General features: G+C 41.2%; 1 protein-coding gene across 1 annotated transcript; it reads left to right on the plus strand.

The window, feature by feature from the left end:
* The first annotated feature begins 15,595 nt into the window (after positions 1-15,595).
* LOC138177242 (trem-like transcript 4 protein) lies at positions 15,596-26,826 on the plus strand. Its single transcript, XM_069108337.1, has 6 exons — positions 15,596-15,997; positions 18,493-18,565; positions 18,974-19,000; positions 19,544-19,659; positions 20,875-20,909; positions 24,370-26,826. Exons 1-6 carry the CDS (start codon positions 15,691-15,693, stop codon positions 24,514-24,516), a joined length of 705 nt encoding a protein of 234 aa, XP_068964438.1. The 5' UTR covers positions 15,596-15,690; the 3' UTR covers positions 24,517-26,826.
* The last annotated feature ends 327 nt before the right edge of the window (positions 26,827-27,153 follow it).

Below are 27,153 nucleotides of genomic sequence, written 5' to 3' on the forward strand. Positions count from 1 at the left end.
ATATATGGGAGGAGAGAAGGATGAGGGTGTTGGTACAGAGGAAGGAATAAGGCACCAGGAAGATAACTGTATCTTTCCAGTATCAGAGAACCTTAGAGCAGAGGGAAAGAAAAGAGCAGAGACAAGTTACAAGAGGTGTTCTTTCCAGCACTTAGTGAAATAGAAGAATAGTCATAGGAAGAGAATGAGTTGAATGGGAGGATATGAGTTCAAATAGGGAGGGTTCAAGATTCCAGACTCAGACAGTTGTCTGTGGCATCAAACCAGATATCTCCCCCTCAAGAATCTCCCTGAAACACATCTTTTGGCAAGCATTAAGTCTATTTAGATCGGAAAGCAATTTATACTAAAGTGTTCTTAAGCTAATCTGGAGGAGAGACACATTATAACTGAGAATTTTCTGTAACCCTTGTGTCAAAGGTGTTTGTTATTATACCAGAACCAAGTAAAGTCTGGAGTAAAGTTATCCTACCTTCTGTGTGAATCCTTACCCACAACCCCAGCGAAATCTCTTCCTTGGAGAAGACAAAATGGTGGTGTGAATACCTCATGTGCAAACACATTGGCTAATAACTATCCATGATTGAATTCATTACATTAAAAAGGGAACATTAAGCTTCATGTAATCTGCAATAAGTAAAAATAACCTCCAAGCCAAACATTTCACAGTGAGCACATCCCTGTGGTACTGAGAGTTTGAAGAACCAATCTCTTTGTATCCCCATGACAGGTGTCCTCTCATTATGATACCTGAGGTCCCTAGGATGATATAAAGCAGGAGAGTGATGTGAAATCACTTGCAAACACACTGGATAAGAAATATCAGAACTAGGTTTTATGATTTGTTCAAAAATATCACATAGTTGGCAGCAAAAATCTTATAATAACTAAATCCTAAAGATTTCCCAATAAGAATTGCTATTACTTGGGGCAGCTAGGTGGTGCAGTGAATAGAACACCACCAGAAGAAGAAGGTGACATCTTCCTCTAGAATCTTTGTCCACATTCTCACAACTCATCCTGGAATAAAGCTTTTGTGCCACTCCCTCAGAATGTCACCCCTTCCTCTCCTTAGATTTCCATCCCTAGAACATCTTCTCTTCATGAGATTACTCTAATCTTGCCTCCACTTATCATACCACAGACTTTGACCCTTTATTTAGTTAGGATGACCTAGGCCACATCCTAGCCTTGAGTCCATCCTTACAACCCTGCCGGGAAGAAGATGAAGCATTGTTCAAGAGTCTAGACCCTATTTCTCCAGTGTCTTCCAATCAGTCAGTCAACAAATATTTATTAAGCATCTCTTATGTGCCAGGGCACTGGGAGAAACACAATTCCAGACACCTCATTTGCTCCTCAGTTCATTCTCTTGAGGTCTAAGTAACAATTATGCAAATTAAACCCCCAAATAGTCCTCATAATCACCTTATGCTGTACTCCCATAAAATGCCACAGCTGTACAGAATCTCAGAAACGATAGTCCAGATACAACTCACCCGTTCTTCCGTCCTTTATTTTTTTCTCCCCCATTTTATTGAGAGAGCAACTAAGGTTGAGGAGAGTAATTTACTTGTCCAAGAACACATAGATAGTTCGTGTCAGAGACCCTGCCAAATGGAAAAAGGGCAGAAAAACTTGTCAACTAGCATTAGGCTAGTCAAATCAACTACTATGGGTCAGGCACTGTTCTAAGCACTGAGGGTAAAAAGAAGGGCAAAAGACAGTCCCTGTACTAAAGGAGTTCACAATCAAAAATCTATTTTTCTTCATACTACTGCCTCCCTTAATCTCCCCTTCCTTTTATCATCTCTTGCCTTTCTCTTGTTCTATTACCCTCCTATTTTCCTATTGGATAAATTACATTTCTATACACAATTGAGTGTGTGTGTGTGTGTGTGTGTGTGTATTTATGTTCTTTCCTCTTTGAACTAACTTTGATAAGAGTAATGTTCAAGCATTCCACAACCCCAACTCCATTTCCCCTTCCATTTAAAAGTGCTTCCTTATATGCCTCTTTTATATGAGGCAAATTCCCCCATTGTACCTCTTTCTCTTTACCCTTCTTTCCAGAATGGTTCCCAAGCAAAGAGGAGTGGTAGCACTTGTGGCTGCATGAGAATCCTTGGTCCCTGCCCTTCCTGGGTAAAGAGCAGAAGGGTTGAACCAGTTCACTACTCTACCAGCATTTCATTACTATACCTATTTTTTCCTCATTCCCTCCAGCATTTGTCATTTCTAATAGTTGTGATGTGGTACCTCAGAGTTGCTTTAATTGGCATTTCTCTAATCAATAGTTATTTAGAGGGGCGGCCAGGTGGCTCAGCGAGTAAGAACACCGGCCCCAGTGTCGGGATGACCTGGGGGATTGAATCCAGGCTCAGACACTTAGCACCACACCCAGAAATAACTGGCTGTGTAACCTTGAGCAAGTTACTTAACCCCAATTGCTTTAAAAAAATAGTTATTTAGAGTATTTTTTCATATGATTATAGATAACTTTGAGATCCCTCTTTCTCATCATCCATATAGGAATGTAAATAGTTTAACTTTAACAAGTCCCTTATGATTACTGTTTCCTGTTTATTTTTTGATGTTTCCCTTGACTCTTGTGTTTGAACAACAAACTTTCTATTTAGCTCTGGTCTTTTCATCAGGAATCTTTGAAAATCCTTTATTACATTAAATATGTATTATTTCCCTGAAGAATTATACTCAGATTTGGTGGGTAGTCGATTTTTGGTTGAAACTCTAGCTCCTGGAGGTTGAGTGGGAGAGGAGGGTAGAACCAACATAGCAGAGAAAAAGCTATCTTAGCCCACAGAAAAGAAAGTAGAAGGGGAAGGGGATAGAAGAAGGGAAGTAGGGCTGATAGAAGGGAGTGTATATTGGAGCAGTGGGTAGTCAGAAGCAAAATACTTTTGAGGAGAGACAGCATGAAAAGAGAGCAAGAATATAATAAATGAGGGAGGGGGAAATAGGATGGAGGGAAATACAGTTAATAATCATAACTGTAAAAAGATTTTAAGCAAGTTTCTGTGATAAAGGCCTCATTTCTCAAATATGTAGACAACTGAATCAAATTTATAAAAATAAAAGCCATTCCCCGACTGCTAGATGGTCAAAAGATATGAAGAGTTAGTTTTCAAATGAAATAATCAAAACTATCTATAGCCATATGAAAAAATGCTCTAAATCACTATTGATTAGAGAAGTGCAAATTAAAAACAATTCTGAGGTACTACCTCACACCTATTAGATAGGCTCATTGGACAGAAAAGGAAAATGACAAATGTTGGAAGGGATGTGGGAAAATTGAGACACTAATGCATTGTTGGGAGAGTTGTAACTGATTCAACCACTCCTGAGAGCAACTTGGAACTATACCCAAAAGGCTATAAAACCATGCATACTCATTGACCCAGCAATACTACTACTAGGTCTGTATCCCAAAAGACTTAAAAAACAAAAACGAAAAGGACCTATATGCATGAAAATATTTGTAGCACCTTTTTTTCTATTGGCAAAAATTGGAAATTGAGGGGATGCCCATCAATTGAGGAATGGATAAATGAGCTGTGGTATATGATCATGATAGAATACTGTTGTTGCTATAAGAAATTATGAACAAGATGCTCTCAGAAAAACTTAGACTTACATGAACCGATATAGAGTGAAGAACCAGAACATTGTACACAGTAATAGCAATATTGTATGATGAAGAACTATGAATGAACTTAGCTGTTCTCAACAATACACTGATCTGAAACAACTCTTATTATGAAAAATGCTATCCATCCCCAGAGAAAGAACTGATTGAGTCTTAATACAGATCAAAGCATACTTTTCTTTAAACTTTCTTTATTTTTCTTGAGTTGGTTTTTTTTGTCTATGTTTTCTTTTACATGTCTGATATGGGGGGTGGCTAGGTGGCTCAGTGACTAGAGAACCAGCCCTGGAGTCAGGAGGACCTGAGTTCAAATCTGGCCTCAGACACTTAACACTTATAGCCATGTGACCTTGGGCAAGTCACTTAACCCCAATTTCCCTGCCCTCCCCCCTCCAAAAAGAAAAAAAACATGACTGATATGGAAATATGTTTTGCATAACTATACATGTATAACCTATATATTAAATTGCTTGCCTTCTCAATGAGGGTGGCAGGGAGGGGGGAAGAGAATTTGGATCTCAAAATTTTAAAAACAAATGTTAAAAATTTTTACATGTAATTGAGGAAAAATAAAATATTAAATGAATAATTTTTAAAATATCGCAACTCCTTTTCCTTTCATAATGTCATATTCCAAGCCCTTCAATCCTTTCAAGTGGAAGCCACTAAATCATGTGTGATCCTGACTATGGCTCCAGGATATTTGCATTGTTTCTTTATGGATGACTAAAGTATTTTCTCTGACCTGGAAGCTCTGGAGTTTGGCTATAATATTCCTGGGAGTTTTCATTTTGGGATCTCTTTCAAGAGGTGATTAGTGGACTCTTTCAATTTCTATTTTACCCTCTGGATCTAAGATATCAGGTCAGTTTTCCCTGATAATTTCTGGAAATATAATGTCTATGCTGTTCTTTTTATTATGGTTTTCAGGTAGTCCAATAATTCTCAAATTATCTTTCCTCACTCTGTTTTCTAGATCAGTTATTTTTCTGATATTTCATGTTTCCTTCTATTTTTTCATTCTTTTGACTTTGTTTTATTGTTTCTCATAGAATCATTAGCTTCCACTTGTTCAATTCTTCACAAAAATCTTTCCTATGCTTCTCCTTTTCTCCATTTTTTACTATTGTTTTGAAGGTGCAGGTCCTCACCAGTCCATACCCAGATAACTGCAACAGCCTGATTATCCTTCTGATCACTTATCTCTCCCCAATCTAGTCCATCCTACACTCAGCTACCAAAGACATTTTCCTAATGTACAGACCCAACATCATTATCATCCTACTCCATAAATTGAAATACTCCTTGTTACTACCGTGATCAAGTATAAAACCTTCTGTTTGACTTCTAAAACATTTCACTTCATGGCTTCCTTATAGTTTTTATATGTCCTTTTACACTTCCCATCTGTGTTCTCTACTATCCAATGACATTGGCCTTGCTGCTCTTCACACACAATGTTTTAACTCCTGGCTTCATACTTTTTCCTTTATAAATGTTATATTATATTATTATTTTTACTGAGCAAAAATCTATCTTCTCTTGCTTTCACCCTAACCTCCCCATTCTACCATGATTGAGAACAAATGGAAAACTTCCCTGTTATAAACATAAATAGTCAAGTAAAACAAGTTTCCACATTTGTCATGTGCAAAAAAAAAAGTGCCTCATTGTGCACCTAGAATCCTTAATTTCAGAGAGGATTATGGGAAGATGGTGGAGTAGGTCAGAAAAATTCCAAGCTCTCAAGATTTTACCCTACAAAAGAGCTAAAATAGCACCTTAGGGTGAACAAAGTGTGGGTGGAGGTAAATAAAAATAGAGACACAACCAGAGTCTTCCTGGGACCATTCGAGAAGATCAAAAGAAAAATTCCAGGAAGAGGTTTAGTACCCACGAAGAGCAAACACCTCCAGACTAGGGTCCACTTTAACAACAAGTGGCAAGCCCTGGGGTTGGTGAGTTTGAGAGACTGCCTCAGCCCCAGCCACCAGAACTTTTGCTCTGGGAATAGTGAGTGGAATTGGGCATCTGAGCCTCGGAAGATCGAGGGAACATCTGATGACAAGGAACACCAGACCCAGCTGTGCTCAAAGAGCAGCAATGGTGAGAGGGGACCAGCATACCCCTGATGAGTGCAGAAGCAGTGGGACAGAAAACCCCTGACTATGGGCACTTATAGGAGGTTGAAGGTTTGGTTTGGGCTCCAGGCTAGAGGGGAGAACTCATGATCCGGGGCAAGAGGCATCATTTTCCATACCCCAGGGCTAGTGGTGGTTACAAAAATTAAGTTATTACAACAAAAAAAAATGGACAGGTAAAGTAGAAAGAATCCAACCATAGAAAACTACTATGGGAATAGAGATGACTGGCTTTCACCTTCAGAGGAGGATACTGAAGCAAAGAAGCCCTCAGAGTAACATCAAATGGTCACTTGCCCAAAAAGAATTTATAGATCTTGAAAAAGACTTTAAGAATCAACTGACAAAGATGGAAGAAAAACTAACAACAACAAAAATATATAATCCAAGAAAAACAAGAAGGGTATGAAAGGAAAGTCAACCAATTAGAAAAGGAGAGTCAGAATCTTTTTTTTTTTTTTTTGCTTTTTGAAGGGGGAAGGCAGGGCAGTTGGGGTTAAATGACTTGCCCAAAGTCACACAGCTAGAAAGTGTTAATAAGTATCTGAGGCCAGATTTGAAGTCAAGTCCTCCTGACTCCAGGGCTGATACTCTATTCACTGTGCCACCTAGCCACCCCTGAGATCCAGAATCTTAAGGAAGAAAATGACATCTTGAAAATTAGAATTTTCTGTTTCACTGGCCCTGGAGTCAGGAGGACCTGAGTTCAAATCTGGCCTCAGACACTTAACACACAGACACACACACACACACAAACTAGCCGTGTGACCTTGGGCAAGTCCCTTAACCCCAATTGCTCTACCATCCCCCCTCCAAAAAAGAGAGAAAGAAAGAAAATTAGAATTGGGCAAAGTGAAGTCAGTGAAATTATAAGAGATCAAGAAATGATTAATCAAAATATGAATAATGAAAAAATAGAAGAGAGTGAAGCATCTTGTAAGAAAAACAACAGATTTAGAGAATACATCAAGAAGAATAAATATAAAAACAATTGGACTAACTGAAAGTTATGGTAAAAAAAAGTCTTGATACAATAATATAAGAAATAATTAGGGGGCAGCCAGGTAGCACAGTGAGTAAGAGCACCAGTTCCAGTGTCAGGATGACCTGGGGATCGAATCCGGGCTCAGACACTTAGCACACATCCAGAAACACCTGGCCATGTAACCTTGAGCAAGTTACTTAACCACAATTGCTTAAAAAAAAAAGAAAGAATTAGAGAAAATTGTCCCAAAGCAATAGAACAAGAGGGGAAAGTAGAAATAGAAAAAAATCCATCGATCACTACTTAAAAGAGATCCTATGAGGAAAACTCATAGGAATATCATAGTCAAATTGAGAAACCCCCAGCTCGAGGAAAAAAAATATTAAAAGCATCAATATTAAAGCAATTTAAATATGATGGTGCCAAAATTAGAATTTCGCAAGACCTAGCCACAGAGACATTAAAGGACTGTAGGTCTTGAAACACAACATATAGAAGAGCAAAAGAACCGGGACTCCAGCCAAAAATATCATACCCTGCAAAGTTAAGTATTATCCTGAATAGAAAAAAAATGGACATTTGATAAACTCTCAGAATTTCAAAACTTTATTTTAAAAAATCCTGAAGTTAATAGAAATTAGACATACAAGAACCAAGAGAGATATAAGGCATGTAACAAAGACTGATTATAAGGGATCCATAAGGACAGACTGTTTACTTTTTTAAATGTATGTCTGAGGTTCCTATTAATAATTGGGCAGCTCATAAGAAAGATTGGGGTAAACCTGAGTATGATATGAATTTAAAAGTAAAACCATTTGGGAACAACTAAAAAGAGTAATTGTTTTATACAAATAAGGTGCAAGAGGAAGAAATGATGCAGAAGAATTTGATAGGGGAGAAGGGCTGGTAGTTCTGGTAACCTACTTTCATCAGGAATGGGTTTAAGAGGGAACAATATATATGTATTTAAAAGAGTATAAAAATCTTCTAAATTCAGAAGAAATAAAAAGATAGGTTCATGGGGAGGGGGAAGAGGACAAGGGGGGGATCTTGAGAAGGGAGAGTGAGGGAATAGTAAAATAGGGGTATATAAGAATGTTTAGATATATGGCAATGAGAGAATAGGGGAGGGATCCTTGGAGGGGGGTCGACAAGTACTAGGAGAGCAAGTTAGTGGGTAGAAGTGAGGAGGCAGGAGGGAAAGGAAACAAGGGATATGCACAAACACAAAAACAAATATCAGGAGCAGAATATGTTTGGGAACGTATATGTCTATGCATGTATGTGTATATGTATATGTGTATGTATGTATCAATAGCTGTTGAGGAACATACCTAAATTTTATTGTAGCCTTCGGGAAGGGGGGCTGAGGGAGGGGGGAAAAGCACAAAGTAAAAATATGCACAACAGAGAACAAAAGAAAATTTACAATGAAGCAAAGAAAAGATGGACCATCCTCAACACCACATGTACTATTTAGCATACAGGCTTTCTTAAAATGAAAATTTATTGTTACGTATTTTGAATCCTCTCACGTTCTGCTATGCACACGACACGCTTTTCTTTCTCTCTTTGGATTTAAGTTCCAATATTCAAGTTTATGATATGTTTTTGTTTCTTTTCTCTGTTCTGTATTTGTGTTCTGGCCCTTGAGTCTAAAATAAATTTTTTTTAAAAAGAATCCTTAATTTCTCTTTGAGGGGAGGGGCAGCACGTTTCATCACTAGTCCTCTGGAATCATAGTTGTCATTATGCTAATCAGAGTCCCTAATTTTTTCAGTTATTTGTCTTTACTATATCATTGTGCTTGAATAAATTGTTCTCCTTGTATGTTCACTTCATTCTGTATTAAGTTATCAGTTCATACAAGTCTTCCCAAATTTCTCTGAAACCATCCCTTTCATCACTTCTTACAGCACAATAGTATTCCATAACATTTACATACCATAATATGTTCAGCCATTCCCTAGTTGAGGAGCAAACCACTCCCTCAGATTCCCATTCTTTGACACCTGAAAAGGAGCTGTATTTTTGTACATCTCTAGAGTATGTTTTGCTTAGGAGTAATTCTCAATCTATCCCTCCTACAACTCCCCATTCTCCTTTCTACTTAGTCCTCTTTCCCTTCTATTTCCCTGTTAAGTGAAATGTATTTCTGTACCCAACTCTGTGTGTGTGTTTGTTTATTCTTCCTTCTTTTTACCAGTTCAGAGGAGGATAAGGTTCAAGTGTCAACTGGTCCCCACATACCCTCAGTCTTATTTGCATAATATCTTCTTTTTTTAATTTTTTATTGCTTTTAGGAGGGGGGAAGGTAGGGCAATTGGGTTAAGTGACTTGCCCAAGGTCACATGGCTAGTAAAAGTTAAGTGTCTGAGGCCAGATTTGAACTCAGGTCCTCCTGACTCTAGGGTCAGTGCTCCATTCACTGTGCCACCTAGCCGCCCCTGCATAATATCTTCTTATGCACAATGATATTGTGGGACAATTTTCTATAACCTTGCTTTCCTTCCTTGCCTAATGTATTCCTCTTCCCCAGTCTTTCCATCCTTCTCTTAAGATCTCCTAGATAAACAGAGCCATATGCAGGTCTTGTCCAATTAGACTCCTTCTCTCAGGTCTGATGATGATAGAGTTCAGAGGTATGACATGTGTATCTCCCCACATTAGATAATGTTTATCCTTGTTTAGTTCCTTTTTATTATTAATTCATGCTCACTTTTCGGTTTGTTTTTCTTAACTCTCGTCTTTGAACTTCAAAATCTCTAATCAACTATAGGTTTTTTTTTTTTTATCACGAATGCTTAGAAGTCCTCCATTTCATTAAAAATCCATTTTTCCCCTTGTAGGGTTATATGTGGGAGGAGCGGGGTAAAGAAAACTGAGAAGAAGGACAAAGATAGCACCAGGTTAAGCATTTTCTGATTATCATTAATGGCCCTAGAGAAATTATATTACTATCTTAAGAAAAATGAGAATAATGTGGCCCAACAGCAACTAGAGACAGAGCTTTATTTTTAAGGATTTCACCATGAGGGCAACAAAGTGAACTTGGTAATAGCACAAGTGACAAAGGAGAGGCTAATGGAAATGGGGATGCCCAGGTCATGGGCAAGAAATGACAGACCAAAGGGAGGAAGTATGGTCTCCAACCTGGAAGCTTTGTTTAAAATGTGCTAAATCTCAATGAGATCATGGCTGTAAGGAAAGAGAATGAAACTGGAATGAAGGATGAGAATTAGGAAATATGTCACAAGAAAGCCTTGCCCTTACCTGATCACTACCTTGAAAAGTATAATTTCCTCTTCGGTAGGGTGAGAAGAGGATAAGATCTCACCATTGAGGAATTGAGGAGATTGTAAGGAAGAGATGAAATAGCAGTTTGATGAGTCACTATGACAATCCATGATCAGGGTGGGGTCTAATGTAGCCAATTTGGAAGGTCCTTTTTACAATACAGTTTCATCAACTTGGGGAGCTTTAAGATTTACTTTTGCAAAGTCACTTAAATCAGATAGAGGCTCCAGTTGGGAACCATTTTTTGTTCCCTTATAGGAGGCTAGGATAGGGAGTTGTACATACCTAGCCCCATAAAGACAAATCCCAATTTCAGCCAAGTCTTCACTGAAAGTCTGCAAAGGAGGTAAAGTTCCTAAAAGGGACAAATGTAGTAAAATGGATTAGATATCCCACCTTATTAACAGTTTATGAAAGGACAATTAAATCCCACCTTCTGGGAGAAGCCCCACTCCAATGGCCTCAGGCTTAAGGTATGGGCTTAACCTTACCATTCTACCATAAATATGTGAGCAGATCAGCTGGTGAAATTAAGGCAAGAGATCAGGCCAGCAGCAACAATCCAGAAAAATATGGTCTTTCAGGCAAATAAGCTCTCTGGGCCTTGAGGGAGGAAGCCTAGTGCCTGTTGTCCTCCAGGGTGGGCAGAGGTTAATAAAACCCTTTCCTAAAGGGAACTTTTGGTATGACTTCTCAAACATGGGTTTGATAAGGAAGCAATTGATCACTAAGCTATGAGGGTGCAAATAAAACTGAATCATGACATCTGGGATTGAGTTTATAAGGGTCTTTGTATCCTGATCAAGTTAATGACATCTCTTAAAACTCCTATCCCTTGTAGTAATCCTGTGCCTCTCATGTCTCAGAACAGGCTTGAGGATTTAAGACAAGTCTCCCTAGGCCCAAGACTGAGTTATTGCCTTGGGGACTCAAAGCATAATAGCTGTAGAAGCATGAGGGGATCAGAGGCCATATGCCTAACCTTAATGGCCTTGAGAAAGAACTGGCACCAAATATGTATTTGGTTGCTGGACACTCACATCATACTAATGGGCTCCTATTGGGTGCATTATTTTTGTTTGGGTTTCTGGAGACAGACCGCCAAAGGGAAGGACATTCTCAGACAGGTAGGAGAATTGAGTGTAAGACCCCCTGTATGGGTGACAGTTGTGGTGGCTAATCAAATTTTTGTTCGCTGAAAAATAAAATCCAACAAACAAAAAGGAACTACCCATAATGACTCCCTAGAAGACTGACGATGAATCATCTTCCCACTTGCTATCATAGAGACAATGAACTAGAAATGCAGAGTAAGACATATTTTCAGACATAGGCAATGTATGGATTTGTTCTGAATGTCTTTGTTGTTCATTTGCTGTTTCAGTCTCTCCAGTCTTTGTGACCCTATTTAAGATTTTCTTGGCAAAGATACTGGAGTCATTTGCCATTTCCTTCTCCAGCCCACAATTCTCTAGCTTACAATTCAAAGTTATTGTAGTAGTTCCAACATTGCCCTGTTTGGTTTTGTCGCCTTCTGAACTTCCTTCTAGCTGCTAGGTGGCAGAGTGAATAGAGTGCCAGACCTGAAGTCAGAAAGTTCAAATCCAGCCTCAGATACTTACTAGCTGTGTGGCTCCAGGCAAGTCACTTAACCCTTGTTTGCCTTAATCCTGTGGAGGAGAAAATGGCAGACCACTCCAGTATCTTTGCCAAGAAAATTCCATGGACAGCATTGGCATGCTGTGGTCCATGGGGCCACAAAAAGTTGGACACAATTCAACAAAAATAACACCTAACAGCCAGTTCAGTTCTCTAATACCTATAAAAAAATTTATACAAATTCACTGTATGGAAATTAATTTTTCTACCCCTTCACTAATTATATTTTTCTTCCCTGGTTGATATTTTGTTTATAGAATGGGAATGTCATGACTGGCTTGCCATTTGTTCATTTTTTACATCTAGGACTATGAGTTGGCCCTGACCTGTTTTAGATGATCAGAATGAAAATTGCCTTTCCCATTATTCTTGTTTTGAGTGGGAAGGTGAAATGACTGATTAAAAAATAAATTATATGTGGATTATTATTTTTTCTTTCCTTCTAAACTTCAAGTCTGCCTTAAGCCCCAAGTCTTTGTGTGTGTGTGTGTGTGTGTATGTATGTGTGTGTGTGTTGATGATGATGATTGGGTATACATGTAAAACTCTGTAACTTGGACTTTGTGTGCGATAGTAATGTTCAACTTCTACCTACCTTTTAACAAACCAAATATCAGTAATCCTTTAATAAGAATAGTTGGCATTTATATAATGCTTCAAGACTGGCAAAGCACTTTTCAAATATTATTTCATTTGATCCTGACAACAACCCTGGGAAGGGGGCATTATCTTCATTTGGAAGATGAAACTTGAGGAAACTGAAGCAGACAGAATTAAATGACTTGCCCAGGTTCAGAAGACTGGAAAGTTGTCTGAGACCAGATTTGAACACAGATCTTCCTGACTTGAGGTCCAGCACCATCCATTGGTCCATATCCTATAACTTGTGGCAAGCCTCAGGAGTCAAGGGAGAAGAAGATTCTAAATGTAGGCCCTACTTAGAAGGAAAAGACAATTCCACTTAAAGACCTAGTGATTAGAAAAACTGCTTCATCATCTCCATTTCTTGGAAAAGCTCATCAGTCCTTTCTTCTGTGGGTTATTATTTATCATTTATTATATTGTTCAGAAAACTATTAATTATTATTCTGTTTAAATCTAATATTTAGTGACTAGAGATTGTTTGAACCCAGAATGTCACCCTGACCTCAGTCACTCTCTAGGAATACTGAAGATGAATAAAGGAATTTGGGATTCTCCCAGATCTTGGATCCACCCAAAATGTTTTTGTTTTGAGTCTTCACACCTAGGTCTTGTTTTTGGTTCACCCAAACCTGTGTTTTGTGTTCCCTTTGTGTTTTGACTTTGCCCAAATTTCATGGAATCTTTACATTTACTCATATCCATTTCAATCTACCTTGCTTTCAAGTTGTCCTCTCTACAAAATGGACTATGTGGTTCATGGGTGTATATTCTTGTCTAAACTCTATGTAATATAAACCTCCCAGAACCTAGGAGAGGGAGTCACACTTCCTTTGTGGTTTCCTGTCCTCTACCAAATGACCTAATAAGTTTCTTTCTAAAGCTGTTTCAGAGTTTACGGTTTATTCTTGAGAACAATACTTCCAAGTTATTTTTATTCCCATGTGACAAAGGTGAGAGACAGGGAATTGAACAGGTTGTGGAAAGGATTTTTAGTATACAGGAAGTCAGATTAGACAGCTTTGAGATAAATCCTGGGATTATGGATTTAGAACTGGGATGAGCCCTAGAGGTCATCTCATCCAACACCCTCATTTTACTACTACTGTTCTACTACTGTTTGTCCTTCAAAGAGGACCAATGGCAATGTCATGACAATGACCAAGGCAATGTCATGACTTGTATGTGAAACTGATGGATAGGACAGCTTTGCTATGCAAAGTTGCCCGTCCCACTTTCCCCTTAAAGACATCAAATTCCAGTGCCAAGATGAAAGTCAAAGACAGTTGGTGCTAACATCATATCTGCACCTCTTCAGGGTTGTAAAGAGGATCAGCATCAAGTGCCTTTGCCCAGTGTTGGGTTCATTCCCCAATGCCAGTTCAGTTTACTAATGTGGCCCATTAGGCACACTTACTCTGCTCCATGACTCCAAGCTATTCAACTGGGTTTCTTACCAGAATAAAAAAGACTGTTTTGATCTGAGACCACTAATTAATCACTTGATCAGATGAGATCTTTGTGGCAGTGATGCCAAGGATCTAAAGCCCCCACCTGACTGGCAGACCACTGTGAGACAGCCAGCTATCCAGAGGGAAACATTGGGGGAAACCAGCTACATTACAGAATGAGACCTAAAGAGGTTACTTGACTTACCCAAATTCATGTAGGTAGGAAAGATCAAAGCTAGGGTTTGAAGTCAGTTTTGCTGAGTCTAAGTCTAGGCATCTCAACAACATTTTATATTCTATGAACACATAGAATCCATAGGAGAAAGTCCTAGCTTTATTCCCCACCCCCTTAAATAAGCTGGGGGACCAGGGGAGCACCCTTAACCATTTGCTAGGACTATCCATCCTATAGTGATCTGTTCTTTCTTCCCTACCTCCTTCAAGCAAATCTGTCCCTTGAGACTAGACAAAGCTGGGTGAGAACCTAGAAATATCATGGGGAAGATTCCTACTTATGTTATTGTGGATAAGTAACCATCCCTTTCTGGGTCTCACTTTCCTCAGTTATAAAATGAAGCATTCCAACTGATGACTTTCAAAGTCTCTGCTATCTCTGTACTCTATAATAGAAAGAAGGGGATCTCAGTGCTTCTTTGATGATTCTTAGCCATAGGAAAAGACTGAGAGAAAAGGATAGGTGATGGTAAAAAGGTGATCCTGGGTCCGTCTCTTATTCCCTCACCCTCCCACCCCCAGACTGTGCTAAGGGTCTGAAAGTACACATCTCACAGGAGGCACTGCAGTCCAAGGCACCTGAGACCTGCCTGAACCTCAGCCCCAAACTCCCCCACCATCCTGGGTGTCCACATAGTGGGGATATTGTGGTATGAGAAGAGGATGTGGATGGAAGGAAATGTGACAGACAGAAAACACATCTTCTTAGGGCTTAAGCTGTTCATTGGAGGAACCCTGGTGGACTGAGAAATGGTAAATAATAGCCACTTCCTCTTAGGATTTAAGCTGCTCAGTGGGAGGGATGCTGGAGCCACCTAAGGGCTCAGTGACAAGTGACATTTTCATCTCTAAAATTCAGAGGGAGGAGCAAACTAGCAGCTCCTGTATTGTAGTTCTGCAAAAACGTCAGATTTGTTTAGGACAATCTGCGTGGGTGAGAGCCACCGTGGAAAGGCTCTCCTGCCCTTCCCCTCTCAACTCTGTGCCTCCTTCTACTGCCCTCTGCTTGCTCCTGCGGGGCCCTTCCTCCTGGCCCCCACATTTAGTTCTTCTTCCCTCATAGAGGCTCAGAGGGAGGAAGAGCAGCGTCAAGGCCCTGCCCCTGCTACTATCTCCCTGGGGTCCAGAAGGAGGGTTGGCAGCTCCCTGTGTTGTCTCCTTCTGAGTAAGAGAGGACCAGCATGGCCCCAGAAATCCTACAGCTGCTGCTGGGGCTGCTGCTGCTGTCACTGGGAAACTCAGGTGTGGTGGGGATGGGCTGGGGGAGGGAGAGATCTGAGCATGGGGAGAAAAGTGCTGAGGGAGGGTGAATGGCAATGAGAAACAGGGAAGGGATGGGAGAGAAGGCTCTGGACGGGGGAAGGTCTGGACACCATGGGGTGTTCAGGCATGGGGAAGGGAGGGAGACTCCCTGAACGGCTCCTTTAGGTCTTATTCTGTCTATGGGCGGGCAGAGGAGGCTGCTGTATGAGGAGACCAGGTTCCCTCTCATCCTCGTATCCTCTAGGCAATCCAGGGAGGACTTGGGCTGAGCACCAACCTCAGGGGGTGAGTCTGAGGTCTCCAGGCCCCAGGGGCCAAGAAGGTCAGGCTGAGGAAGAGCACAGAATGGAAGGGGAGAGCTTCAGTGTGAACTGCTCCTACAAGCCCCAGGAACATGAAAACGGATGGATATCTTGGTGTAAAAAGCAAGAGAATGGAGAGGAGTGTGGTGTGCCAGACTTAGAAACAAGCAGCAAGTTTTCATTGCCCAAGAAGGAATGCTTCTCCTCTTATGACCACGATAGCGGCATCCTCACCATCACGATGTCTGAGCTCAGAGTAAATGATTCAGGTGTCTACGAGTGTGTGATCCATGAAGAACATCCTGAGAGGCAAAAAGTCCTCAGGAGATTGCACCTGATGGTGTCCCCAGGTAAGCCCCTTCCAGGCAGAGCCTGGTCAATTCAGCACGTTTGTTAAGCACCTGCTTAAGTGAAGGCCCTTCCAAGGGACGAAGGGGCCTCCTCAGGATCTCGGAACAGCCCTTCCTCCTTTCTAGTCCCTCCTTTTTCTCCCCCTCCTCCTCCCCTTCAGCTCTTCCCCACTCCCCACACTCATCCTTTCCTCCGGAGTTCTTGACCTTCTCTGTGTCATGGAGCTTTCTGCAGTCTGGTGAAGCCTATGGATCCCACCTCAGCATAAGATTTTTAAATAATTGAAGGGAAGGTTGAATTTCAGGATGAGGCTAGTGAAAATAAAAATGTTTTTTTCTGCATCCAAATTCACTTGAGATCTGTCCTTGGGAGTTGTTGGACCCAGGTTAAGAACCCTTGCTCTAAGCTAAGAATAAAGATTAAGCATTTATTAAGCACCTAGTATGTACCAGGTGTTATGCTAAGCCCTTTATACTGTCTCATTCTATTCTCACAACAACCCTGGGAGGTGAGTGTTATTATTATCCTTATTTTACAGATGAGGAAATTCAGGCACACAGTCAGTCAATAAACATTTATTAAGAAGCTCCTACTACGTGCCAGGTCTCTAACACTGTGTTAAATATCGAGAGCTACAGATACAGAAAGAAACAAAAGATTCTACCTATCCTCAAAGATCTCAGGATCTAATGGGGAAGACAAAAAGCAAACAAATATGCACAAACAACTATATAAAAGATAAACAGGAAGTACTTAACAAGGGAAGGCAGAGGGGTTGGGGTAAGGCTTCCAGTAGAAGGTGGGGTTTTGATTTGGATTTGAAGGAAGCCAGGGAGCAGAGATAACAAGAGAGAGCATTCCAGGCATGGGGGACAATTGAAGAAAATGCCTGGAGTCAAGAGGTGGGGTGTTTTGTTTGAGGAAAAGAAAGGAGTCCAGTTTCACTGGATCTAAGAGCATCTATTGGGGTTTAAGGTACAAGAAGACTGGAAAGGTGGTGCAGAGGGCCAGGTTGCTAAACTAGAAATTCTGTGTTTGCTCCTGGGGGGCAATAGAGAGCAACTGGAGGTTACTGAGTAAAGGAATGACAAAGTTGGATCTGTGTTCAGCCACTTTGGTAGCTGACTGGAGGATGGATGGGAGTGGCAAAGAGAGGAGGCAAGCAGATCCCCCAGAAGTCTATCATAGTAGCCAAACTGTGAGGGAATGAGGACCTGTGCCAAGATGGTGGCAGGATCGGAGGAGAGAAGGGATCATATTTAAGAAATGTTGCAAAGGTGAACTCAACAGGTCTCAGCAACAGTGAGAATTCAAAGATGACTAATCCTGGAAGACTGCTAGGTTTATGTTGCCTTAGTCAGTAATGGGAAAATTTGGAGGTGGGAAGAGATTAAGTGGAAAGATAAAAGCTCAGTTTTTGACATGCTGAGATTCTGAAAGGCAGTAGGAGATGTGAGACTGGAAGTCAGCAGAGAAGTTAGGGTAGGATGGATGAATTTGAGATCAATTGCATAAAGAAAATGATTCAATCCATGAGAGGCGATGAGATCACCAAGTAAAGCGGTAGAGAAGAGGGCCTCTGAGAGACACCCCAGGTGAGAAGGCATGACCTAGATGAGGATCCAGCAAAGGAGACTGAGATGGAATGGTCAGAGACGTAGGAGGAGAACAAGGACAGAGTAGGGTCATGAAAACCTAGAAGAGAGAGTATCGAGGAAAAGAGAGTGGTCAGTAGTGTCAAAGGTCAGAGAGCTCAGGGCGAATGAAGACTGAGGAAAAGCCACTGGATTTTATAATACAAAGTAATTCAACACAGAGGTTAAGTGACGAGTCACAGCTAGTAAGAGTCTGAGAACAGATCTGAACTTAGGTCTCCAGGCCCCATACTCTACCCGCTGTGCCACCTAGCTGCCTGTGCTGGGTCTCCTGTCCCTGTGCAAGGTAAATGACCTTTTCCCAAGCCTGGTTAGAAGTTACTCCTAGAATCAGAGACCCAGGGTCTCATGTACACATACACAGATATACACTCATTCACACGTATACACATATGTGCATACACTTACCCACAAATAACTGTAAACAGACAAAAATTTGCTTTGTTCCTTTTATTCCTGCAGACTCTGTACCCTTTGTACATAGGGGCCTTCAGTGGCACACCAGGAGCTGGGGCAGGAGAAGATGCAGCTTTGTTTTCATGTGACAGCAGCTCTAGCCATCTCCTGAGGAAAGAGCAGCCTATGAGATGTGCTATACCATGTTGTTAATGGCCTGCCAGAGGAAGGATCCCTGAGGTACTTCAGCATGGCATTGGCAGGAGCGATAGGAAAGAATTCTGGCACAGCACCATAAGATATCACAAGTTATATTCACACAGCGCCTTGTACTTTTTAAAGTGTCGTTCCCTTACAGGGCCAGCATTCCTGTGCTGGTAGCTCCTGGGTAGTATCAGGAAGTGGCAAGTCCATATGTTTCCCTCTGTTTCTTCTCTTTGCAGTTAAAACACAGAACCCCTATAAAAGGATACAAACTACCTCAGAGATCACTTACAACAACCACGTCACCAACAGGTACAGCAACTTTCCAAAAACTTCCTTCTTTGTCCCAGAAATCTGTGCATTGCACCTAAACGTCTCCAAACCCTAGTATGCACTGGTCTGTTCCAAGGTTCACTGACCTTTTCCACCAGGATCCCAGGACTGCAGTGGGCCTAGAATAAATTCACTTTCTCTCAAATTTAAGCTTACCATGGCCTAAGATCTGATATCCTTTAGCCCTGGCCCATTGTCCAGTGTGGTTGGGCTGAAGTAGAAAGTTGGGGTGTATACCTGGGAGGTAGATACTATTATGAGCCCCATTTTGTAGATAAGGAAACTGAGGCAAACAGTTTAAGTTTGCCTTAAGTTTAAGACTTGCCTAGTGTCACAGAACTAGTAAGTGTTTGAAGCTGGATTTGAACTCAAGTCTTCTCATTTCAGGTCTAGTACTACACCACTTGGTCAAGGGTAAGTGTTATTTTTTAGATTTCCTAGATGGGCAGAGATATGAACAAGATTAAATCCAATCCCTATTAAAGAGGAACTAACCTAGTCCCAACACTTTAAATAATTTCCTGTGCGACCTCAGTTACGCATATGAAAACTAGAGGCATTAAACAAGATGATCATGAAGGTGTCTTCCAGGTATCCTATGAACCTATAAATGTGAAAATTGTCACAGAGAATTAAGAGTATACAAATTGACCTCAGTCCAATTGATCAGTACAACATTTAATTCTACACTTCATCTTACCACATCCTCAAATTTTGGGGATAACTTGTGACTGCAGATGATTTGGCAGGCTAATAATTGGCTGAAAGTGCTGCTGTTAAATGACCCTCTTGTTAAGTCCTAAGCCTCCAAAACCTCGAGATGGTGGGATACCCTTGCTATCAAAATGTCCTCCATTTTATTACATTAGGCTCAGGGTAGATCAGGTCCCCAGGGTGGTTCGCTTCTTCCTCACCCCATCCACATTCTCACATCTGACATATCTCTCTTCCTCTAAGTTCCCCAGAGACGAAATTCCTCATTTTGGGTGTGGTCCTTTCTTGCCTGCTTCTATCAATACTCCTTGTTGTGGGCATCCTTTGTGCCAGGAGGATCTACCAGAAAGCAAGGAAAGGTGAGAAATGGGGTATCTTAAACCTTTTATGCATTCCATCTCTGCTCCCAATCTCCCACCTCTCTAACATTGCGATTGCAGGCCAACAAAAGAGAATTCGGGATTCTACAGTATTTGAACACTATGGTACCAGTCTGCTGACTAATCCCCTTCTATTTCTCTACTTTATGGCATATCTCATTCAGCTCTATGTGTTCCAATCCCTATCCTAGCAGGTCATGACCTTCTTGGGCGCAGGGACTTTGTTTTATTCACCTTTGTAACTCCTTCCTCTATCCTCTTATCAAAATGGGTGTGGCGTACAGTAGGTGTTCAACAAATATACCTTGAATGAATGAATACTTGGAGATGGATATTTCTCTTTCTTCTTTTCTCTATGTCACTGACCATAATTCAACTGAATTCTCCATGCAATTCAATTTATTTCAATAGAGATTTGTTAATGAGTACTGTGAGCAAGACAGTGTTAGGTGCTGAGGAACAGAAAAAGATGTGACTTAGACATTGCTCTAAAGGGGCTTACAAAACAAAGGAGAAGGGGCAGGGGGTACTTGTACAAGATTAAGTGTTCTATGAGAGAGTGAGATGAATACAAAACTGGCCTGGCATATGTGAGGAAGGAGACATCACTTTCAGCTGGGCTCAAGAGGAGGGAGTAGGAGTGAGGAAGCTGATGAGGACATGATTTCTGACTTGAGACTTGAAACAAGAGAGAGACCACAACAAATGGAGATGGGTCCAGGGCTGGTGAATATTATTCCAGGCATAGTATACAGCATGAGCCAGGGCATGGAGAGAGAAGAGAGTATGCAGTTTGACTGAAACATAGAATAAATAAAGGGGAGCAGTAGCAGATGAGTTTGGGAAGACTGTATGGAATCAGTTTCCACAGAGCTTTGGATGCCAGGCTAAGTACCTTATACACATGCATGCTCAAATACAAACACTAGAAATCTTTCCCAGTTGGTTCCTCTTAAATCCTCCAGTAACTAGCCATTTCAAGTCCCAGAATGGGAATGGAACTTGTGACACCTACATTTTTAATTGTATTGGGGTAGCAGGATAAAGGATAAGGAATGGAGAAATGGAACACTGTCTATGGTGATAAGCCTTAAGCTGGGAGTAGAGAAGAGCAGAGCTGGGCAACTGAGGTAGTATCCCCCTATTAACTTCCAAGTAAGGGGTTCACTCTTCTAAGGGTGTCTCTTTTAACAGGTGATGACTCTGAGTCATGGGGAGAGAAGTCAAAGGTAAGACTACTTATCCTTTCCCTATATTCACCTATACAAGGCTTCATACCTTTCACCTGTTTAATCTCATCTGACCCACATTATAGCCCTGTGCTGAGGGCAGTATGAAGTTTTTATTACTCTTCACATAAGCAGATTCTAAATCCTATCTTTTAGAGCTGGAAAGGAACAGATTAACTAGTTTAGCCCACTCATTTTGCAAAGGAAGACCCCAAGGTCCACAGAGATCAAGAGACTTAAACATCACACTATGAGTTAGTGACAAAGTGGGGACTCCAGTCCAGACTTCCTAATCACTTGACCTATGCACTTTATGCCATGACACACATTACCCAATGACAAAATAGAACTCAGACCATCTACCAGGAAGTTATTCACCTGCCTATAGATAAGAAGTTTCCTCTTCCTTCCTACCCCCAAGAGCACAGATGGGTGGATCTCTTGAAATAGAAAGGGACAGAATTTGGGTGATAAATCATAATGATTGTATTTGAAATGAAAAACTACATTTTTCAGCTTTATAAAGTAATGGCCTTATATGCAGAGCTTAAGTGGGAATTCTGGTGCCTGGGGCAGTGTTGTCAGGGTTGGAAAAGTCAAAGAGTGTTGACCCAGTCAATACCCTGGGAAGGCACAAGGTGAAATACAGTCTCACGGAGCAATTTTGCCATAGGCATGAGAGGAGCAAGAAAGGGTGTGAAGATAATTTTGCCCAGTTGGGTGAAGTTTGACTGGATATGGTAACCCTTCTCCCCCACTCCAGAAAGAGGGGATGTATGGCAGGTTCTGGTGCCATGGTCATTTGGAAAAGGTGGGCATATTCATGGAGGAGGTGGGCCACAGGAGGATGACTGGACCCTTGTGATGCAATTAGGGGTTGGGGCATAAAAGAAATTTTAAACCATTGGGCACATTGCTGCAGACATTTCATGAAGAAGACAGAAAAATCATGGGGGAATCAGGATTAGGGTATCTTGGTTATATGGTAAGAAATGTGGTGTCTTTCTCAATAAGACCCACAGAGGTCTAGGCACTGTGAGGATGGAGCCAGGGAAGAAGTATGCCCCCATGCCCCTTGAAAGATTGACAATCAGATAAAAAGTCCCAGTCACTCCACCCTAGTTATACCTCCACTTATCTCTTTAATTAAAGATTGATTGAGAACTTTTGTTTTTGCATCATCTACATGTCCTATCAAGACCCTTTCCTTGAATTATTACAGAGACCTGTCTTGTATAATAAAGATGGAAAAAGAAGGAAAAAATGTGGAAACCCATAGGAGAGGAGTAGAAATTCTTAGCAGAAGATGGGCCTTGGGAAATAGATTGGAACTTTGTTGAAAAGGCATAGAAAATAGTTCACCCCGTTGAGTATAGCCTTGAAGACAACCTCTAGTCCGAGGAAAAGAGGAAGAAGATAGTGAGGTCAGGAGGAAGGTTAGAGTGACTTAGCTATGAGGAAAGATATGGTGTCTCTCAATGTAGAGCCAGCAGAATTAAATAGAAAGTGCTTGAATGAGCTCAGAGGGGAAGCATGCTCCCATTATGCCCTAGACAGTGTGTACTAGGGTACAAAGTCCCAGTCATTCATGACTCAGTGGACAACCTTCTGGTCATGAACTTCTCTGTTCTTGGTTGAGCTAGTCCTTGGGCAGTAGACACCATTTGTTTTCAGGTTCTTACTCCATTCTAATCTTTCCAGATCAACAGGAACTACCAGAGCCTGTCTTTTCTTAACATAGTCTGAGAGATCCCAGGGTCAGTCACCCGCCATCCCTCAATTAGACATCATCAGAGGAAGACTTGGTAGAGGCCCAAAATGTGCAGAGGTCATTATATTGTGAATTGTCAATGCACTGAATAATAGAGGCAGGGGGAACAGCTATTCTACAGGCTCCTTTATTCAGAGAGGGTCAGATTCCCAGGTACCACAAGTCAGAAAATGCTGTTAAATGCAAGAGATGGAACACTAGATTGTTAGCTCCTCAAGGGCAGGAACTGTCTTTTGCCTCCTTTTGTATTCCTATTGTTTAGCATGGTGTCTGACACGTAGTAGGAGCTTAATAAATGTTTGTCGATTAATTGATCCATTGAGATAGGACAAATATGGACTACGGGGACAAATCATCAATGCATTAAAAAGAAAAAAATCTCTGGAAGGCTAGGTGGCACAGTGTGTTCACCTGCCCTGGGGTCAGGAGGACCTGAGTTCAAATTCGGCCTTAGACAGTTAACACTTACTAGCCATATGACCTTGTACAAGTCACTTAACCCCAATTGCTGTGCCTTCAGCCCTCCAAAAAGCAAAAAACAAACAAAATCTCTCATTTTCAAAAATGTATTAGTCACCAGAGATTGGATAGTATAATGGAAAAAACAGTGGACCCACAGCCAAGAGGCCTGGTTCTAGTTCCCTTTCTGCCATATGCTAGCTGAATGAGCCACTGGGGTCATAAAATCTCTTGGAGCTTCTGTTTCTTCATCTGTAGAATTAGGATAATATTTGTACTATCACCTTACATGTTTCTTGTGATGCATGTGCTTTGTAAAGCCCTGGATGCTCTTGAAAAGCATTGTTATTGGTATCAGTATTATGGAGATGGGGTGGAGGAGGGGTGTTGATCAGGGGAATTCCCTAACGCTGGTGATGGGCAGTGAGAGAGCCTCTGGGGCAGGTGATGAGCTCCTCCCTTCAGAAAGTGTAGGCCTGGCCATTGGGGCTGAATTGAGAGGAATGGGACTGACTAATCCTAATTGGATTTTAGGAATTGAGGCTATTTGGATTTCCTGGTTGGGACTGTGGGGAAGACAGACTTGTCAGAGGCAGCCTTTCCTGCTGGCCTATAAAAACGAACTGGCAGAGCTGGGGGGGCACTTCAAGGGCCCCTTTTTTCTTTTCTGGATTCAGAGGATAGTCAGATCTGATTTGCCGTAAACTGGTCTGTCCTCCAAACAAAAAAAGGTTGTACAGAACAACCATCGTAACTCATTTTGGATTCCCTAATATAGGTTTAATCTGAGTTCCCTGGCACCGTGCTGGGACCTTTGCTGGTAAATTTTAACAATGAACTCTACCACACCACCCCTCCCCACCTACTAGGTTCCAGGCCCTGTGCTAAGTGCTGAGGATACAAAAAGCGGAAAAGATGGTCTCTGCCCTCAATGGGCTTATGATGATCCCTGGGAGTCAGGGCATCTGAAGTCTAGTTCTTATTCTTCCACGAGCTTTGTGTGTGACCTGGAAAATCACTTCTCTTGGCTGGGCCTCAGTTTACTCACATATAAAATGAAGGGATGGACTAGATAATTTCAAAGGTCTTTTCTAGCTCAGACATTCCATACTTGAAACTGTGACATTTCCCACAGATGCCTATTAGGCATTTTCTACCCTCCCCCTAACATGTCAATGTTTCTTCCTTTCCAGTATAACTTGATACTGTCTCTCTTCCCCTGGCTTCTAGGGCTCTGCCATGAAAATGGACAGTGATGAAAATGCTGAGGAAATCCATTATGCCACAGTGACTGACAAAAGTCCCCAAAAGCCAACCAATGCCAAAATTCGTACTCCTGTTGAGAATGTGGAATATGCCACCATAACAAGGAATTGATGTTAGCTGCCCAAGTCAAATGCTCCTCAGAATCCAATGTGGAGGGACTAGGAGAGTTCACTATCAGCAGTGTTGGTGAAACATGCTTCCTCTGGCAAAGAAGTGGTAGAACAAAAATGTATGGAAATGAGAATACGTTAGTAGACATGGACCATGTATAGATTTATTTTGCTTAGCTATATTTCTTTGTTGTGAAGGAGAATTCTATAGGGATTTGGGGGGGGCCTCCTAAGAAGTGGCAGCATTACAAAAAAGCCCAGTTTGAATAAAACATCTTTTTTTATATATTAGGCATTTACCTTGTACAAAGCTCTGTGCTAGGCCTAGTATGTGTTTCTGATGGGGAAGAAATTGGCTTTGGGAAGAAGAAACAAAGTGTATTTATGAATTTAGGATCTGTCGACCTGAAAATTTGGTTAAAAGAGGCAAACAGGCTAGATGATATAAAAATTCATGTTGTTTATTCCCTTAAAACTTGCAGATTCATGTAAACTTAAATTTTGACTGTGTGTTTTAGAACAATCCCAACTCAAGATGTCTGTATTACTCAAATTTATGATCCCTAAATATGTTTAACCACAGTATGAGAAAGGAATTTTCTTAATTGAATATGGTATAAATACAATAAGATAAGAGAGTTGATGAAGTGATTACAAGCCAGGATATGTCCCTTTCCCTTACCATTAACATGACATAATATGGTATATGGCCATAAAATATTAAGATAAGAAAAGTCCCATTATTCCAGGTAGGGTCTGTTCAAGGAACCTTGTCCTTGGTAGTCATTAACAGAAGAATGGTCTGGTCGGCTTCACCTGGCCTTGTAGCATTGACACAGGAAAGGGCATTTTGAGTTCACTCAGAGAGCAAGGCATGTCTATTATGCCAGAGCATTGAAAAGCATTATGGCAGACTCAGAGTGTGCCATGATGGCTCTCCTGATTGGCCAATTCACATTTTAGACCTTTCTCATGTCTTGGGGGTTCAAAATGGTTTGAGGGGAGGTTTATAGATCTTATTGATATGACTATTCCCTCAATTGTTGCAGATAGCAACTCATCCATGATCTTTAATGCTATGTGAATCATGTCTTTCTTGTCCAGAAAGTCCTATATGGGGAGCCAACCCAACATTCTGGAAGACTTCTAGGTTTCCCAGTGTTTTGTACTCATCAGCAGAGTATATGGGTTGTCCATTTGTTATTCTTCACTTTTATCACATGACTGGCCCACGTTCTTTTCTCTTCCTTAATTTCTGTGACAACATGTTTCATACCAATTCTTTTGCCCAACACTTGTTTGCTCATGAACTACAGCCTATTCATACCCACCATGTACTTCTTAATTTATTTTTTGGTGACTTTCAGCTTAAATTCTTCAGAAAAATTTTTTTTTCCCAGAACTCCTAGGCCTTTGTTTCCAGGAAGAAATTAAAACTAATTAATGACACAAGGCTGAGGCTGGTGAACTGCTTAAGTTCAAGAGTTCTGAGTTGTAGTCGGGTTAAATCCATTGGATATCCTCACTAAGTCTGAGACCAATATGTTGAGCCCTCAGGAACAGAACCACTAGGTTGCCTAAGGAGGCATGAACTGACCCAGGTCAGGAAAATGGAGCACATAAAAGCTTCTGTGCCAATAATAATCAAAATTGGGCCAATGAGTGGCTACTACACTTCTAGCCTGAGTGAGATAAGGAGAACTGTACTTTTAAAAAAAGCTCTTGTAATGGGCATTTCGTATGTACCTGGACCACCTAAGATGTCACCCAGAAGAATATGCTGGGGACCTGCTTCATTGCTACATACTTACTGTTTGAATACTAAGTGATTAGGAAGAACCTTTTCCCACTGACCACATAAGCTGGTACTGTCAGTAGCATTAAAACACTCAGGACTTTTCTTAAATTTGCATCTGAGGGTGAAGGATTCCCCTCACAGCAAGTGAACCATGTAGTAAATGGGAGAAGGCTTGAAGTGCCTCCTCCCATACCCCTTAGGCCATATGGCCTCAACAAATAGGCTTGGAGTTTGGGGTTTTTCTTTGATTCTTTTCTGTTCTAGGTGCAGGGACTGGAATCTCCAAACTGAGAGCAAACCCTGGGGCAGGGAGGGAAAAGAGGGGGATGGACAAGAGTTCAGAGTGTGCAAGGGTACAGGAAACTAGCCCAAAGATTCTTTGGACTTGAACTTGATGGGACTAATGTTGTGTAAAAACTGAGCTAAACTGTGGACTTAATTCCACACTTCTTTTCCAGAGAAATGGGAAGGCTGTGCCCCAAAGGTGTTGGAGGGAAATGTTTGAATGTTTGTTCTTAATAAATCTTTGAAGTAAATAGTCCTTTGTAAAAGCTAATCTAATGATAAGTAATTAAATAGAATTGGGTTGCTAATCACTGAATACCTAAAATGGGGAGAACATATATGGTGGAGGCTTGAGTCAAGAGCAGAGAAGAAAGACCCCCCAGCCCCCTAAGGGTACTGGAGATCAGGGTGTGTGTGGCAGTGGAGGGGGGGAGAGGGGGGGTGATTAAAACATTGCAAACCTGGTCCTGAAAAAGTGAGGCCAGAGCCAGCCAATATGACAGAGATTATGCAATTTCCCCAAAACAATCCAACCTACTTCTCCTCTGGTTTAAT

The sequence above is a fragment of the Petaurus breviceps genome, unplaced genomic scaffold (genome assembly GCF_028583685.1).
Source record: "Petaurus breviceps papuanus isolate PSGF00001 unplaced genomic scaffold, PetGlider_PUasm1.0 90352, whole genome shotgun sequence".
Classification (NCBI taxonomy): Eukaryota; Metazoa; Chordata; class Mammalia; order Diprotodontia; family Petauridae; genus Petaurus; species Petaurus breviceps.

Excerpts from the sequence above, each read along its gene's own strand:
- LOC138177242 (XM_069108337.1), top strand. The coding sequence starts at position 15,691 with ATGGAAGGGGAGAGCTTCAGTGTGAACTGCTCCTACAAGCCCCAGGAA. Across the intron at positions 18,566-18,973 it reads AACAACCACGTCACCAACAG|GTCTAGTACTACACCACTTG; the intron begins GTACAGCAACTT and ends TTCTCATTTCAG. Across the intron at positions 19,660-20,874 it reads CTACCAGAAAGCAAGGAAAG|GTGATGACTCTGAGTCATGG; the intron begins GTGAGAAATGGG and ends CTCTTTTAACAG.